Raw genomic sequence first — 15101 nt, forward strand, 5'->3', positions numbered from 1 at the left:
CATAGCCTATTTTTAAAGGCATATATTTTTTTGTCATAAGATTTAAGACGGATATATATCACATAAAACTCAACCTCCAATTGAATCAGTTCTATATTTTTTGAATTATCATGTCTATTTAAGTCAGTCTGTTCACTTCTACATTTTCACTGTAGCAGACTTTGACTGAACAAAGTATTCACATCTTTATTCCATACTTTTCTCCAGTCTTACTTTCAACTCTATTAACACTGTTCAGAGTCCTTTAACATATAAAAAGGCATGCAATAACTTCATACAAAAAGATCCTCAAAACAACCTTATGGCATGAGCTTACTAACAAAGTTCAATCATTATACACAAAATTCAGCATTTAAGTGTAAAATAACTGATTCCAGCATGTGCCATTACTGAAATGGCATAGTATTTCTTGCATTGTTATACATAAAGCACATCGTATAGATACAGCATTTTCTCTGCAAAGTTTGTGCATCACTGTTTTCCTCTAATATGTGTAGAACAAACTACATTCCATTGCAACAAACCACACTTAGGTACAGCACTGGCGTGAAAACAGTGGTCTCGATGGCATGCTGCAATATCAGAATTGATATATTTGCATAATACCAATAATCATTCAAGAAAACATTCAGAACAGCACAGGCTTCCCAGCTAAAACTGTCACATGGTGAACACTAACTGCATGGACATATTTAATGTGCATTATTTACTCTACTGTTAAGTATTCTGTACCTAAAGTTGTTTTCAGAAAGAAAAAAACAAAACAAAACAAAAACCAACGTTATTTAGGTAATCTAACAGAATATTACTTTTGGCAGTCCCTGCTAGTGTTTGGAGTAAAAAACAAACAAAAAACCCCACACGCCATGGTTCCATGCTCCCCTGATTCCTGGAATTTCTTCAGAGAAAAGGAATGAAGAGAAGTGAAAACATTAAAGTGTGATTTCCTTCCACTAACGTATTCAGCAGAAAGTACCATCAAGAATAATTTATCTTAACTTTTGGAAAATTTGCCAGCTTTTCGAGAAGGTTCATATGGCACTCTGAGAATACTGGGTGTTTCTTCCATCACTCGTACAAGAAGATTATCAATGTAATCCTCAAGTTCACGAATATGAGTGTCCTTCTTCTTAAGTTGCTCTTTATGTTTCACCAGCTCCTGCAAAACCTCTTCGTAAGTAAGGTTACGGTATCCTGCAGTAGCATCAAAAGGATTTCCATCCTACAAGTAAGTTTAAAAAAAACAACAGATTTTATTAAATGAATAGTTCAGTGTTCTGAACAAGTTAATGGATTATCGCTTTTCATGTTTCTCATGTGCACCTCTTGATGGAAGTAACGTCTCTTAGACAACATACCTCTACTTGCTCCAGAGCTTCTCCCTCCAATACCCTCACTGAAGCAGACAACTGGAGATAGGTTGCTCAGCTTAAAATAAGTTTCCCACACTGTCATCTCAGATAAAAATATTGTTCTCAGAGAGATGTACACACAGTTAATGATCATATAAGCAGTTACCACAAGAACAGCTAGAAGGTCCATTCTGGGAAACTGACTATGTGGCAATCTTAACTATAGAAGAGAAAGCCCTGAGAATTCAAGTCCCGCTGCAACATTCCTGAGTTCTTGCCTTTTGCAAAGCAAAAAGCAAAGCATTTACCGAGCTTTAAGTCACCCTCATCTGTCTTTCATATTCTGTTTTTAGTCATTAGTGGTTCTCCAGGCCTTGGCCTCTAAATCATATAATAAAACTTTAAATTTTAAATTTCAGGTAAAGTTAAATAAGGGTATCTTATTTGCACCAGAGCACTTAAGACAGAAATATGTACTACTAAAAGATCTTGTTTGCTTGCTTTAAAGCAGGATGGGCCCAGAATTAAGCAGTAGGGAAAACAGATTTGTTGCTGTAATGATTTCTGATGATTCAGTAAGTGCAGGTATTAACAGAGATGGACAAATTAGTGTTTTAACAAAGGGCAACATGCAATCAAAACACCATAAACTTGAATGTCTTATTCTGTGTCAAGAATTAGTTGTGACCTAAACTAAGCAGATTATGAAATATTTGGAAATATATAACTGTGAAAAAGATTGTGAAAGTTGGTTAATAAAAGTATCAGCACTGTTAGACATGCAAAGCAGTAAGATTTATTTTACTTATTTCTGAATCAAATAATCTAACCTCTCAAATCCTGCACCTCTAACAGGGCAGAACACAAGATAGCTTTTGTTTACAGTAGACACCATTAAAAACGACAAAGCTTGCACAGTGAGGAAGCACAGCACATAATAAAGTCATATTCTTTCCTTTTCCATGCTTCATTCCTTTTCATCCCTTTTCTTTCCATACAGCTCCATATTTACACATTGGCATATGTCGAATCATTAAAATATGCAGGTGGCTGAAGTTTTCAAATAAACCTAATTAAAAATGATGGGGCACTGCAAATAGGCTGAAGTATGACAGATCAATCAGGCTCTCTCCATCAATTATATTCTAATAGTAGATCTTGAAAATCTGTGCTTTTAAGGGTCTCTCACTACATTTGAGATATTTAATGTCACGTTCATGCACACGTATTCAGTATTTTAAACTATATTATCAAGTTACAATATTGTAAGTGATCAATAACTCCCACTTTATTAAAATGTCTAACTTGACAAAATTTATAAATCAGTTAGTAATGGATTTCCAACAAGTACAGAAGAGAAAATAACTTCACTTTGTGGTCATTATATTTTTAGCACATTTTCTCCTCCAAGAAGGAAGTAAAATTTTCTCTTTATGGCACTAAATTTTTGTACACATTGGAAAAGACATCATTAACACTTTCACATCTAAAATATAGGGTTTTCTTAATTTTCTCATTTGGCAAAGGAACAGGAATTAAGATGCAATTATGTCTTTAATTATTATATAAAGTTTACTGGGAAACTGTGTAATACATGCTTTAAAGCATATGTGTAATACACATACGTGTAATATAGATGCTTTCATGATGTTTTGTCATACACATGCTCTATATAGATCTTTGGGGGGAATAACCTACCACATTAATTACACAAAATTCTAGTTAAAGGTTGTTAGTACTTAGAAATAAATATTATTAAGAAGATTTTAAATGTTTAGTTTGAGCAAATGAGTGACACTTAAACGTATAAGGAACAATTATATCTTTACAAAACCAGCTACTAAAATTTTAATACAAAATATTAATCTTATAATGAATTGTTAACAAAAAAAGATTCTAAATAATAAGCTATGCAAAGAACGATTGTCTCGGCTACAAAATACTATTGGGGTACACACTGACAGCCAGAGGAAATGGAGTTAGATAAAATGAAGGCCTGGCAATCTCTGATCATCTCTTTATTGTTCTAATGAGGAATTCTGCTCTGGGAATATCATCTGAGCTACTTTCACATCTTTTGTCCTACTTACTTCATCTTCCTTTCAGTTCTTAATTAGGCCTTAAAGAGCTCACACTGCCCTTTCAACTGGCTACTGCTCCCATTCAAACACTGCCTTCAGAGACAGGTGTTGGCACCAGAGTAGAAGACATACAAACATAATTACTAAATGTGATGCACAAGGAAGAAATATAATAACTTGGTGAGGGCTATTATTGCAGAACCTAATAATAAATCACTTCAAACACCTTAGAAAGAAATCTTGAATATTAAAAAAAATATATATATTCAAATGCTTTCATTCAAAATTATGGTTGAGATATAGTTTCTTCCCCTCCTAATTTGTATTTTGTATTAAATGAGCACCACCTCATAATCCTACAACTGACATTTAGGATAACTGGTATTCCAAAAGAAAAATCATCAAGGATTTCTTTTATCACCTTTAAATCCTTTAAATAAAACAATTCACATCTTATTTCTTAAAAGAATTAAACTGATGCTTTTACCAGCAATAAATTACATGATTTGCAGGAGTACATTAGCAAGCACACAGAAACTGTAATTATGGTTACTTTACAGACAATAGCTGCTAAGTTAAATCAATTTTTTTGATGTCTCTTTTTGTCAGAGATTAAGTAACCGCCTGGTAGAATTCAGTTTACTATCTGATCAAAGGCAGCCTTCATATACTCTGACATCTCCCACCAGTTACTTACATTATAAAAACTTGGGCCTTTACAATAACATCAAATGTTATTACAAGTCATTTACATAAACCAGCAAAAACCAAACAGTACAAAGTCGTATTTGCTTGTGAAAATTGTTTTCTATATATTTTAAAGATTGAAAACAAACCCACTTTTAAAGATTTCATCTATTCACAGAACAATTTCTAGTAAGACCACGTTTTCTCTTCAAACAAAGACACTGCACAGGAAATCTGTGGATTTTTTTTTTGTGTGTCTTTTCTTAGTACACAATTTTAGATACTTTTAGAGTCAAAACAGCATTTTGAATAATAACTGCTAGTATTTCTATTTTTAGTGTTTTATGGGAGGCTGCTCATTTATTATTTGTGTTCTTAACCACTGAATGTATCAGTTCATTACTTCCATTTTAACTGATCATCTAAAGACTGTCCTCAAGTCTCTGACTACAGCAACAGGAAACTCTTCCTAGGTCAACTAACATGACCTAATGCACAGTTCCTCACCCAACTATCACTTCTCTAGAGTCATCTGAAATACCTCAAAGCAACAGTTTTCTTTTTACTCTCTATGCAAAGATCTATTTTTCCCCTTCTTCTCTGCATCATCACACCAGAAGCACACTGCATATTTACTGTAAAACTCTTCTTTATTTCCAAATTTAATATTATGTCTGTAATTTTCTAATTAGATTTTCTGGCTCTATCAAAAGAAAAACAAAAAAAGTCCAACATTTCCTTTTAAGAGGTTAAATGAGAATAATAGCTTAAATTGTGTTAAGCACCAATTAGCTGGCATTTACTGATGGCTTTCCTAACACTTCATAACTTACCATTGTTTTCCTGAGCTCCTCAATGCCAGAAGGATTCACATTGAAACTGTGGGGAAAAAAACAAACCCCAAATATTAGCAGTTAATACTTATCTGACCAAAACACCTACTAGAAGACACTATTTAATAAGGCATATAGCTATAAAAAAAATTATTTATTTTAATGAATATAGCTACAAAAATATTATTTACTTTAATGATTTGGTGAACTTACGAAAAGTAGGAAAATATTCAAAGTTAATGGAAATTTTAATATATTCTTTGCTCATATTTTTTTGCATTTTTCATATGCTTTTTGTCATAAAATTTGAATAAGTAATTAAGAAATACAAGAAAGGATATTACAGATTGGGCTTCCCTAGCTTTCCTTTTATCTCTAGACTTACCTCAAGCTTCAAAGCAAAAAGAGACACTTTAAAGGAAATATTTTGGAAACGGGTCCCTGGGATGAGATTGTTAAACAACAACAAAACCCCACAGACTAACATGTATTCCCAGCTTTCATGGCAGCTGCTAGAGGAAAAAGGGTCTTTTAGAAATTCCAGTGAGATCACCAGCTCCAGTCAGAGCTGAAAAGCCATCTTCCATCAGCAACATTTGTTTAGTACTTAAAACTGAGTAAATAATCTATTATGTCACAAACTTAGTGATTATGCCACATAACCAGAAAGCAAAAGCTATTTCATGATTTTGTTGTGATGAGATTTTTTTCTTCCTCATCAGCAAAAGTGCAGTTGATACTGATAAAAGCAGCCATTGTCAAAGTGTCAGGCCTAAGAAACAGTCCACTAGTCTCTCGGGTTGACGTAATTATTTGCAAATGTCTTCAAAAATCAGTGCTGCTATGTTCTTATGTACTTGCTAGAGCAAGTTTGGAGAGAAAACTCACTCTCTGAAAACATGTTCAGAATTTGGATATGGCTCATAAATACTATTTACTTGGTAGCTTCATACCAGACATAATTCTTTCACATCACAGATTAAACTACTCAGATTGTACATACTGGTAATCAAGGGTGAAGTTTCTTGACAGAATAATGCAAGAAACTACAAAAATATGTTTACACTCTTTTATTTTAAAGATAGCTTAAAGTAAGGAATATGTATTTTGTGACTGTCCATCACTCTTTGTCACCTGAATTCATAAGCCACATATTTAATGGTTTAAAAGTGGAAGGGACATAATTTGCAAATGTAAATTATGTAAAATGTAAAAACCATTTTTTTGCTGTAATTTTTTTTTTACATTAATTTATTTTTTACATTTAAATTTATTCTGTACATTATTTTTCATTTCCAAAGTAGGCAGTCTTTTGCTCACACAGAAGTCCCGTGAACCATCTGCTGGACTGAGGATATTAGATGAAGATTGGATTACACCAACAGTCACAACTAGAAATCAAGAGGTGTCTGAAGAATCAAGTTCTGGCTAATTCCCATTATACCTGTTTGTAACAGTGATCCGCAGCAGTCTGCCTAGTTTGCTGGAGACCGGTTTTGAATGAGGGGCCTCTTTCATCAAGTATTGTCTAAAAAGCTAAAGGCAGGAACCCTCCCTCACAGCCCGCCTTTTAGTTTCACACTGATGTGTCAAACACATGATGAACTTGCTTCATTCATGGCTGCCTTTTGTGATCTGAGTACAAAAAAAATGAGTTAACTGAACTGGATCGAATTAGCTTGGTGAAAACCAAGAATGTCTCTATTTAACGAAGTGTGGCGTTAATTTGGGATATCTTTCTTTTGGGACTGTTTCCTCATGTTAGACAAGATATAGAATAATACGGCCTGACTGCTCAACTGAGTGACTTTCTGAAAGGTTAAAAAAGCAAGATCTTTCACTGCCTTGAATGACTTTATAGTTTCTGTGAAATAAGTTCTGGGACCCTTTTTCATAGCAGCGGCTTAAAAGCAAAGCAGCAGTTCCAACTATGAAAAGTTGCGTTTGAAAATTAGAAATAAAAATCCCTGGCAATACTGACTAACGTTTTTTATTTTTTATTTTTTTTAGCTAAAAGACCTGCAACCATTTCTGTAACATTGCGGCATTGTAACTGCAATTATAAAAGAGCACATCTGTGTATTTCACATGAAGCAATCTGAATATACTCGCAAAAAAATGAAAAACTATTGAACAAAACACTCACCAATAAAAACTCAAACCCCATGAATACTCTTATATTTTAAAGAGATATGTGGAAAATATAATGCTTCTCAAGGAAGAAACAGGTGCTGAGACTGCATATAACATTTTTTAAATCAGACTGTCTGCTAAGCAAGGTGGGAGCTCCGTGGCCTCGCTGAGCCCCGCAGGGTTTCCTGCCAAGGCTCCCATCCCGAGGTGCGCGTGAGCAGACGCAGGCTCTCACCGCCGTACACATAACTCACTGTCCGAGAACCAAGTAATACCTCAGAAGAAAATACTGTAAAATTATGAATGCATACAGTCCAGGGAGTTGCATGTTTGGTGTTTTTGTAATTCAAGAGATTGTTTATTTTTGAATTTAAATATCATCACAATAATACATCCCGAAAGTTACCAGCTCACTTGATTACTAGTAACAGCACACAGAAAACATGTCCCTAGGACCACAGCCTGCACGCTGTACGACCATCATAAGCCTCCTTCCAGCAGCCATTTTCTTGACTTCTAAGAGCACCCCGAAATCACTGATCTAAGCAATTATAAAGACTAATGTCACTTTTTTTGCTGTGTTACAATTACAGTTCATAGTGATAATGCCCATCTCTCTTTTTTCCCCCAGGGTTTGATAAATTGGCAGGGAACTTTTGCTATGGAAGAGTGAAAAAACTATGTTCACAGCTTGGGAAAAAAAATTCTTTTAGCTTTTTTTGAGTGCAGTTTTCTGTGAACAGTGATTGTAAAAAAAACCCAAAACAACCTGGCATTGTGGGATTCTAGAACTATTGTTTCTTATTTATTCCCAAACTAAATTTGCTCAGTTTACAAGTAAAAAGATTATTCTTTTCTAACAAATGGTCTTTCTGCCAACTCACCCTGAGAACTAAAGTCAAACTGTGTTTCTCTGGCTCGTCATCATCAACACTGTGTGTAACTCCCAGGTGTTATATCTGAGTCAAACACCTCCTTACTGGACATACCCTCCAACCTACATAAACTGGCTTGACTACTCCTCTTTCTGTTCATGGGAAAGAGCTCATATACTTTCTTGCTCCTGTGTCCCTCATCATCTCGAAGAATCAAGTAATTTTCAACCTCTTCCACTTATTCAGACAGGGCAAGAAGCCCCCTGCTCCACCACTGTGGAGTCTCCTGTGCCTCAAGGTGATGTCTCATGTCCCATAAGGATTTTTAACAGAAGCTCCATGGTTTGTCTCCTACAGCTAATTAACTTCCGTTCACTCCAATCACCTTCAAGAAAGTTAGGAACTAGTAAAAGGGAGGTAAACCACACCAGCACAGATTCAAAATCAGCTGCAGTAGGATCATGCAGGTGACTGACCAAGCAAGTCACCCAACTTCTACACTGCCCCTACCCCACTACAGGTAGAATAGACTTCAGTCTAGCACAGAAATTAGTCACGTTCCCCATTTCACTTATCCAGGAATTCAGTTAGTTTCCTTAACGGTTAATTTAGATCAGCTATTTTTACCAGATTAAATAATAATGATTTTATTGCAACTTGTTCTTTACACGGACATTTTTACTGAATAGTGAAGTTTTTTTGTTCGTTTTCCATTAGAGTTGAAGAATTATTCCTATTCCTACTTCTCAGTCTTTGGACTGATTCTTATTACACCACTTACACATTTTTCTTTGGATTCTCACAACACACATCAAAATCTGGAAATATTAGGATGCAGTTTAAGTTATTACCAATGTACTAGAAAAAACAAAAGAAATTAATAAAATCAGATACAGTTAATGAAATTCAGAAACTTTGCTTTCCATAGAATATTATTATCCTGCTGTGCCTGGCAATGCAGACATCACTTTATACTCTGGGAAGGAATGACTTTCATGTCTGGCAGCTAAGCAAGGATGGAGTAAGCATATTACCATTTATTTCCCAATCAGATTCTGGGGAACATCACTTAAGACACTTCGCTATATAAATTGTCCTGCTGTCAAACCATGCTCCAAGGCCTTCTGGAGTTTGTGTAACCCCAGGAGGACACAAAAAGAATATCAGGTTTTGTTCCTATCACTCCATTTCTTAATACTACTATAAAGTCTCATGCCAAGAGTTAAGAAACTGGACCAAAAACCCCTGAACTCTGAATGTAAGGCACACTTTATTTGCAAATCATTTGTTCTCAAGCTACGTATTCTTTACATACACTACTTTGGAAATGGTCTGTTCATGAGTATACTGCTGCACTCCATGGAGCCCTTTAAAGAAGGCAGAAAGCTTCATGAGATAAAGAAGTGACAGCTTCAGAATACGGTGCTCAATAATGGTCCTGAACAATATGCCCTTGAAGGAAGTAGCCTTTTCTCCCACAGCCCAAGTATATCTCAAATTTAGTGCAGTAGAACCACGACAATGCAACTATATAGAAGCACAGAATCTTTCACTTAAAACAACTAAAAAAATTTAATAAAATTTTGGCTTTATGTGTATAAACACTTTCATTTTGAAAACAGACATGAATTTAGATCCACAATAGGCTGGTGACCAATTCTGAGGTGTCTGATACTGCTAGAGACAGATCAAGGGAAGGGAAGGCATAGACAGCTGCATTCATGAGCTCTACCAGAATGCTAGTCTTCCCCTTCCAAAAATATAAGTATCTTAAAACCATTGCACATGTACTTGCACACTGCTGGACACGTTACTCCTGCAAATTCATTTATTATTCAAAACTTACAAGACATTCTAAAATCAAAAGTGATCTCACACAGGGTACTCGACTGAATTTTAAGTGAAGTTTCTGGAAACAAACAACAGTTTTACAAGCAAAGTTAGTATTTTGGAGCATTTAAATATTCATCCTTTTACTAGGCAGTTGTGCTATGGCTAAAAAACTAATGCAGTTTTATTCTCAAGAGACCACTAAAGAACTTTTATACTAAAAGTTGTGCCAGCATCTCCACTAGAAGACCCTACTATTAGAGATCTATAAATCAACCAAAAAGATCAACCAACCCTGAAGTAAAATTTTGTATTGCAACTTCCAGAACCATTTTTGAATGCTTAAGAAAAATAGCATTAACTCTTAATTCTTATAATGAAACAGGAAAAAAAAGGTTCATCAATTTATATAACTTCTGCATTTATTAATAAAGAAACTGGATATAATTATTTAATTATTTTTTTAAAAGCACATAGAATAGGCAGTGTTTTCCCCCTTGGGACAGATAATATGCCTCTTGCATCCACTCAAAAAAGTTTTCACATGCCATAGTATGCACCAACAGACAATAAAAGCTTGAAAAAATCTTGATGAACTTTCAAAAATAGTGTTCCTAAAACAGACTAATTAGGAGTAAGTGATTGCTGGTGAAGACTCTGCAAAAGTCAAGATTAACACTAAGTATTTCTACAATAACTCTCTAGGAACTGATTGCTCCAAACCATTCTAGTAATATCCCAAATACTTGGGATTGCTTTGTAGTACCTTTGCGAAAGATTTAATTATTTTCTCATCACATGTAGTGATCTTTTGAAATTGGATGATAACAGTCTTGGCAGGACAGACTAAGAAGCCTTGCATGACTTCTGCTTGGTTTGTAGTTTCCCCTTACCTCTCACATACCTGTGAGGTATTTGTTTTGTTGAAAGGATGTTCAACCGACAGTTTTACCACACCGAATTAACAAAATTTAATAGTCTACAGTCTAATGAATGCACTGTCATAGACTATCAATATTCCACCTAGACTACAGGTAATAGCATTTGACTAAAAATAAAGCTAGTCAAATTTCAGTAGAGAATTGAAAAAAAATCCTTTCATTTCAAGAAAAGCAATGCAGAAGTACACTGTTCTTAAAAACAATACATGCTAACACTGAGAAAACAAAATTCTGAAAATAGCATAGTTTACCTGATGTCATTTTGTGCCTAACAGAGAAATATATATTAAAATGTCAGAACAAACTTTATTACTCAAGCAATTGCAGTAATAAATTCGTTAGAAATCATAATTTCTGAACAAGGCATACAAAAATTAAAGATAGTGAGTTGTATTGTACACTGGAAAAGGAAGACCTACTTGGTAAAGCAACACACAGCCATTACAACCCTTTGCTCTCATCAGCCAACTTCTGGGGTTCATTCCAATGGAATGAATGTAACAGGCGAGACTGAAACCATTTAACGGTCATTTATCTTTGATCATGTTGAAGTTATTGCACTAATAACTTATCTTCAGTGTGGTTGAAGCTAACAGGTTTTACTTTACAACTGCAGTTGACAAGAGCCAGGCACCTGGTCTACTAACATAGCTCAACTAACAAGCAGTACTCTGGAAATTCAGAGTAACACCGTGATTTCACAAAAGCTTCTCTAACTAGTTGCCCATCACACATACAAAATTTTTATATTTGCTGTGATGTAGCAGACATCAGCTGTTCTTTAGACTTAACAATTCAATATGCTCCAAACACATTGCGATTATCAAGAGCCTCATGTTTTCATGGCACCTCACTACTTGTTTTTTGGTTTTGTTTTTTTTTTTTTCCAAATATAGTAATGGACGTACCAAATGTTTGAAATTGCTTATTTCAAACATTGCATCCACTGGGAAAAATGAAACTGCAGATACTGATTTGTTTGGAACAGGCATCACTGGAGAGGCAGGAAGCTCTAACAGCTATATATGATGACAGTATGGGGGAGAGATGCTGAAGAGAATAACCACATTTGGAAATGACAGACAAAGTGGAAATACGCAAAAGAGATGAGTGTAAGGGTTGGATTTTTTTTTTTAGCTGCAATTTTTAAAAATGGGCTGAAGCAGTAAAAGAACACAGAAAATAAATTAAATAATATTTTTGTATTTTATGCTCCAATTGACCAATAATTAATGTTATAAATATAAGCATTATTCATAACTGCTGCAGTGAATCATAGTAAGATACATTTCTTTCTCCTTCCCTATTCCACCTTCCATAGTGTTCAGGATGTAACATATTTATTGCAAGAACTCGAGATAAAGTGTAAGCAGTATGCAGGCACAAGCTTTATATTTTCTCCAAGTTTAACAATACTTAGGTCATGAAGTGCTACTTTAAAAGGTTTTTTTAATATATCTCTCTGTATATATATACATAGATGTATATACAGACACACACTTATATTGTTTTTTGTGTGTGTATATATACATATATATATATATAAAATATAATGTTTCTTAGAAAGCTCCCAAACACCTATCGATTCAGTTTCCCAGATCTGGAATTTGATCAGACTAATAACAACCTGTCAGCATTAAATATTTGTTTCCCTGTGTCCAGTGCCTAAGATCTTGTTAATTACCTAAGCTCTCTTTCTGGAGGTCTTGTTAATTACCCGTCTCCTGTCTCAGAGGACCTTGTTAATAACTTGTACAATCTCTCTAAAAAGGTCCTAATAACACATTAAAATTAAAGATGCTTTTCTTTTAGCACTTGTCAAGTGGTGTAAATTGAGAAATTTTCACATCAGTTTATTAGTCTACTGTAGTGTATTTTCCTAACCACAAACGATTTCAGAGAAATGATGCACAAGGTTTGGTCACGGCACAAAACAATCTTTGTTTTCCAGGAGTACCCTCAATTTCTTTAACTGTGTTCAATACAAAGTCCACGTGGCTCCTGGCTGCAAATTAACTTCTTGAGAGCCACGAAAATAGCAGTAATTGTAAGACTGAATGTAATTTAAGATAATACTAGGTAAAAGTTTCAAAGCAGTGGATTAAGAGTACAAAGACAAAACTATTATTGGTAAATACTGTCTAAAAATACTAGACATATTGTGTGCTTAAAAATTCTTCACTGGCAGTAAGATATAAATCCTCTGGAACTAATCGATTTTGTAATATTTGCAAAAACAGCATTTCTTGTTTCAGTATGAGACTGCAGCATTTTTAAACTGTCAAGAAATCAGCTCATAAATATCTATATTACACCTACAACAGACAATAAAAAACCCCAATCTTAACGCTTAGGTAACACTGTAATACCATATCTATAAAACCCTTAAAAATACTAATTTATCCACTCAGCATTTGTAAGAGGTAACAAAATATCATCTCCATTTTACAGATCAGGAGCACGGAGACTAAATGACTTGGTCAAAGCCACAGAACAAGCCTTTTTCAGAGCATAGATTAATAGAAATTAGGGGTCCATATTTTGTGATTTCCTGACAACTAGTATTCTAAGCAAACCAGATAGGTTTTGTTTTGCTTTTCCAAAATACTTCTTAAACCTTCTTCAAATAACAATAATAAATAATTTGAATAAAAATAAATAATATTTTTCTGATAATTCTGGGATAATTCTTGCTTTTAGGAAAAAAAAAATCCTGTAACTGTTGCTGAAGCACTTCTGTTTTCTGTATCAGCAGCTGAGAAATGTGGAAGATGTATTTATCTTCATTCTTTTAATTAGTAAGTAAGAGTAATTAGTGCATACAGCCAGTTAGCACTTAATGATTGGTTGGATGAAGGAATGAAGTTGCTATTCAGCAACTGTCTCCTGCAACTCACCTAGTTAGTGATGTTCTTGGAGTCGCTGTCCTGCACATTGCTCCTGCTCAGTCAACATTACCAAACACAATTAATTAGGATGGACTTGAGCCTGACCCAGAGCTCATCAAAGTCACTGGAAAGACTCCCACCAACTTTACAGGGGTAGGTTCATCAGTGTTAAGAACCTGACCTTCACACTCTGCACATGAAGGAGTTGGGTTTGGTCATTCTTTTTGAGGGTGGGAGAAGAGGGTTGCTAAGGGGGGGTTAACTGGGACATCCACCTGCAAAGCAATCTTCTCATCCACACCAGAACATTGATTTTGGACACACCTTAATAAAAAGATACTGCCTGGTTTACTTGCAGAAATGTTATCCATTCAAAAGAGCTTAATAGCATGTTGAGTAAATAAAAAGCAACTCAAAGTTTAAATTCCCTGTGTATGCTTTCTGCATACTCAATTTGTTACTCAAACTCATTTATTCTGTGCCTACAGACTTATACAATTCTTTTTTCACAGTATTACTAGTTTGAAAAATTAAAAATGGATTCTATTCAACAAACCCACCAGAGATAAAAGGTAAACTTAAACTGTAAACTTATTAAATATGCACATTTTGTATTAGTTTCTACTTCAAAAGAAAATCATTGTACAAGATACATTTGAAAGAAAGTGAACTTATTCTAAAAGCTTCTCACAGAACATAATACTGAAGCATATAAAAATCAAGAGGTTCTAACTTTAATTATTGCATGCTAGATATTACTCCATAATAGTTCTTATAGAAAAGGTCAAAATATTTACTATTTTTGGCTTTCTGAAAATAATAGAATATCTATTTGTCTTATCAAAAGTTTATGTTTACATAAAAGTCAAGAACTAGTAAGAGACTCATACATAAAGGAGGAACAAATGACTAAAGTCCTGAATGGGAACTGTGATGAGCTTTTTAATTACAAAATAAAGAAAAAAAAGTCCATCATGATTACCATTAAAGATTTATATTTATCAAGATCTGCTGCATTCAAGAACTTTAAAAGATTTCACTACTTATATCTAGCATCTGCCAGAACACACTTTTTCATCTAATAAATAAAAAAAGCTACATAACTTGAATTGTTATTTAAATTACTTCTCTTTAAAAGAGCTTATTTAAATCGAACTTTAACTTATGACAAGCCAAACTACACACTAACCTTACTCTAATGTAGAGAAATCCTTTATTAAATAAATAATATTCTAAGACACTATCTGTAAACGTGTTATTTAAGACACTAGGAACCGTCTTGACTCGTGGAAGATGCTAAGAAAATAATTCACTGAAGTCTGTATAAGCTTCTAGCAACTGAATCTTTTCTACTGCAGTTCCATTTCAGTTCATTTATCTACTTCACATCCATGATCAGTTTTGTTGTGAAAACAAAACTTTTGTTTGGGGACCTTATTAATGTTTATAATTATCTAAAGGGCAGGTGTCAAGAGGATGGG

General features: G+C 34.3%; 1 protein-coding gene across 1 annotated transcript in view; it reads right to left on the minus strand.

Moving 5' to 3' along the window:
* Window positions 1–817: 817 nt before the first annotated feature.
* The window catches only part of RAB11FIP2 (RAB11 family interacting protein 2), a 29639-nt gene continuing 15355 nt past the window's right edge, over window positions 818–15101 (minus strand). Inside the window, exons 4-5 of the mRNA XM_010168732.1 lie at window positions 4954–4999; window positions 818–1222 (exon numbers count right to left, since the gene is read on the minus strand). Coding sequence (XP_010167034.1) covers window positions 995–1222; window positions 4954–4999 — 274 coding nt within the window. The 3' untranslated portion in view covers window positions 818–994. The remainder of the gene's footprint in view (window positions 1223–4953; window positions 5000–15101) is intronic.

Source organism: Antrostomus carolinensis, unplaced genomic scaffold, assembly GCF_000700745.2.
Source record: "Antrostomus carolinensis isolate BGI_N321 unplaced genomic scaffold, ASM70074v2 scaffold45605, whole genome shotgun sequence".
NCBI lineage: Eukaryota > Metazoa > Chordata > Aves > Caprimulgiformes > Caprimulgidae > Antrostomus > Antrostomus carolinensis.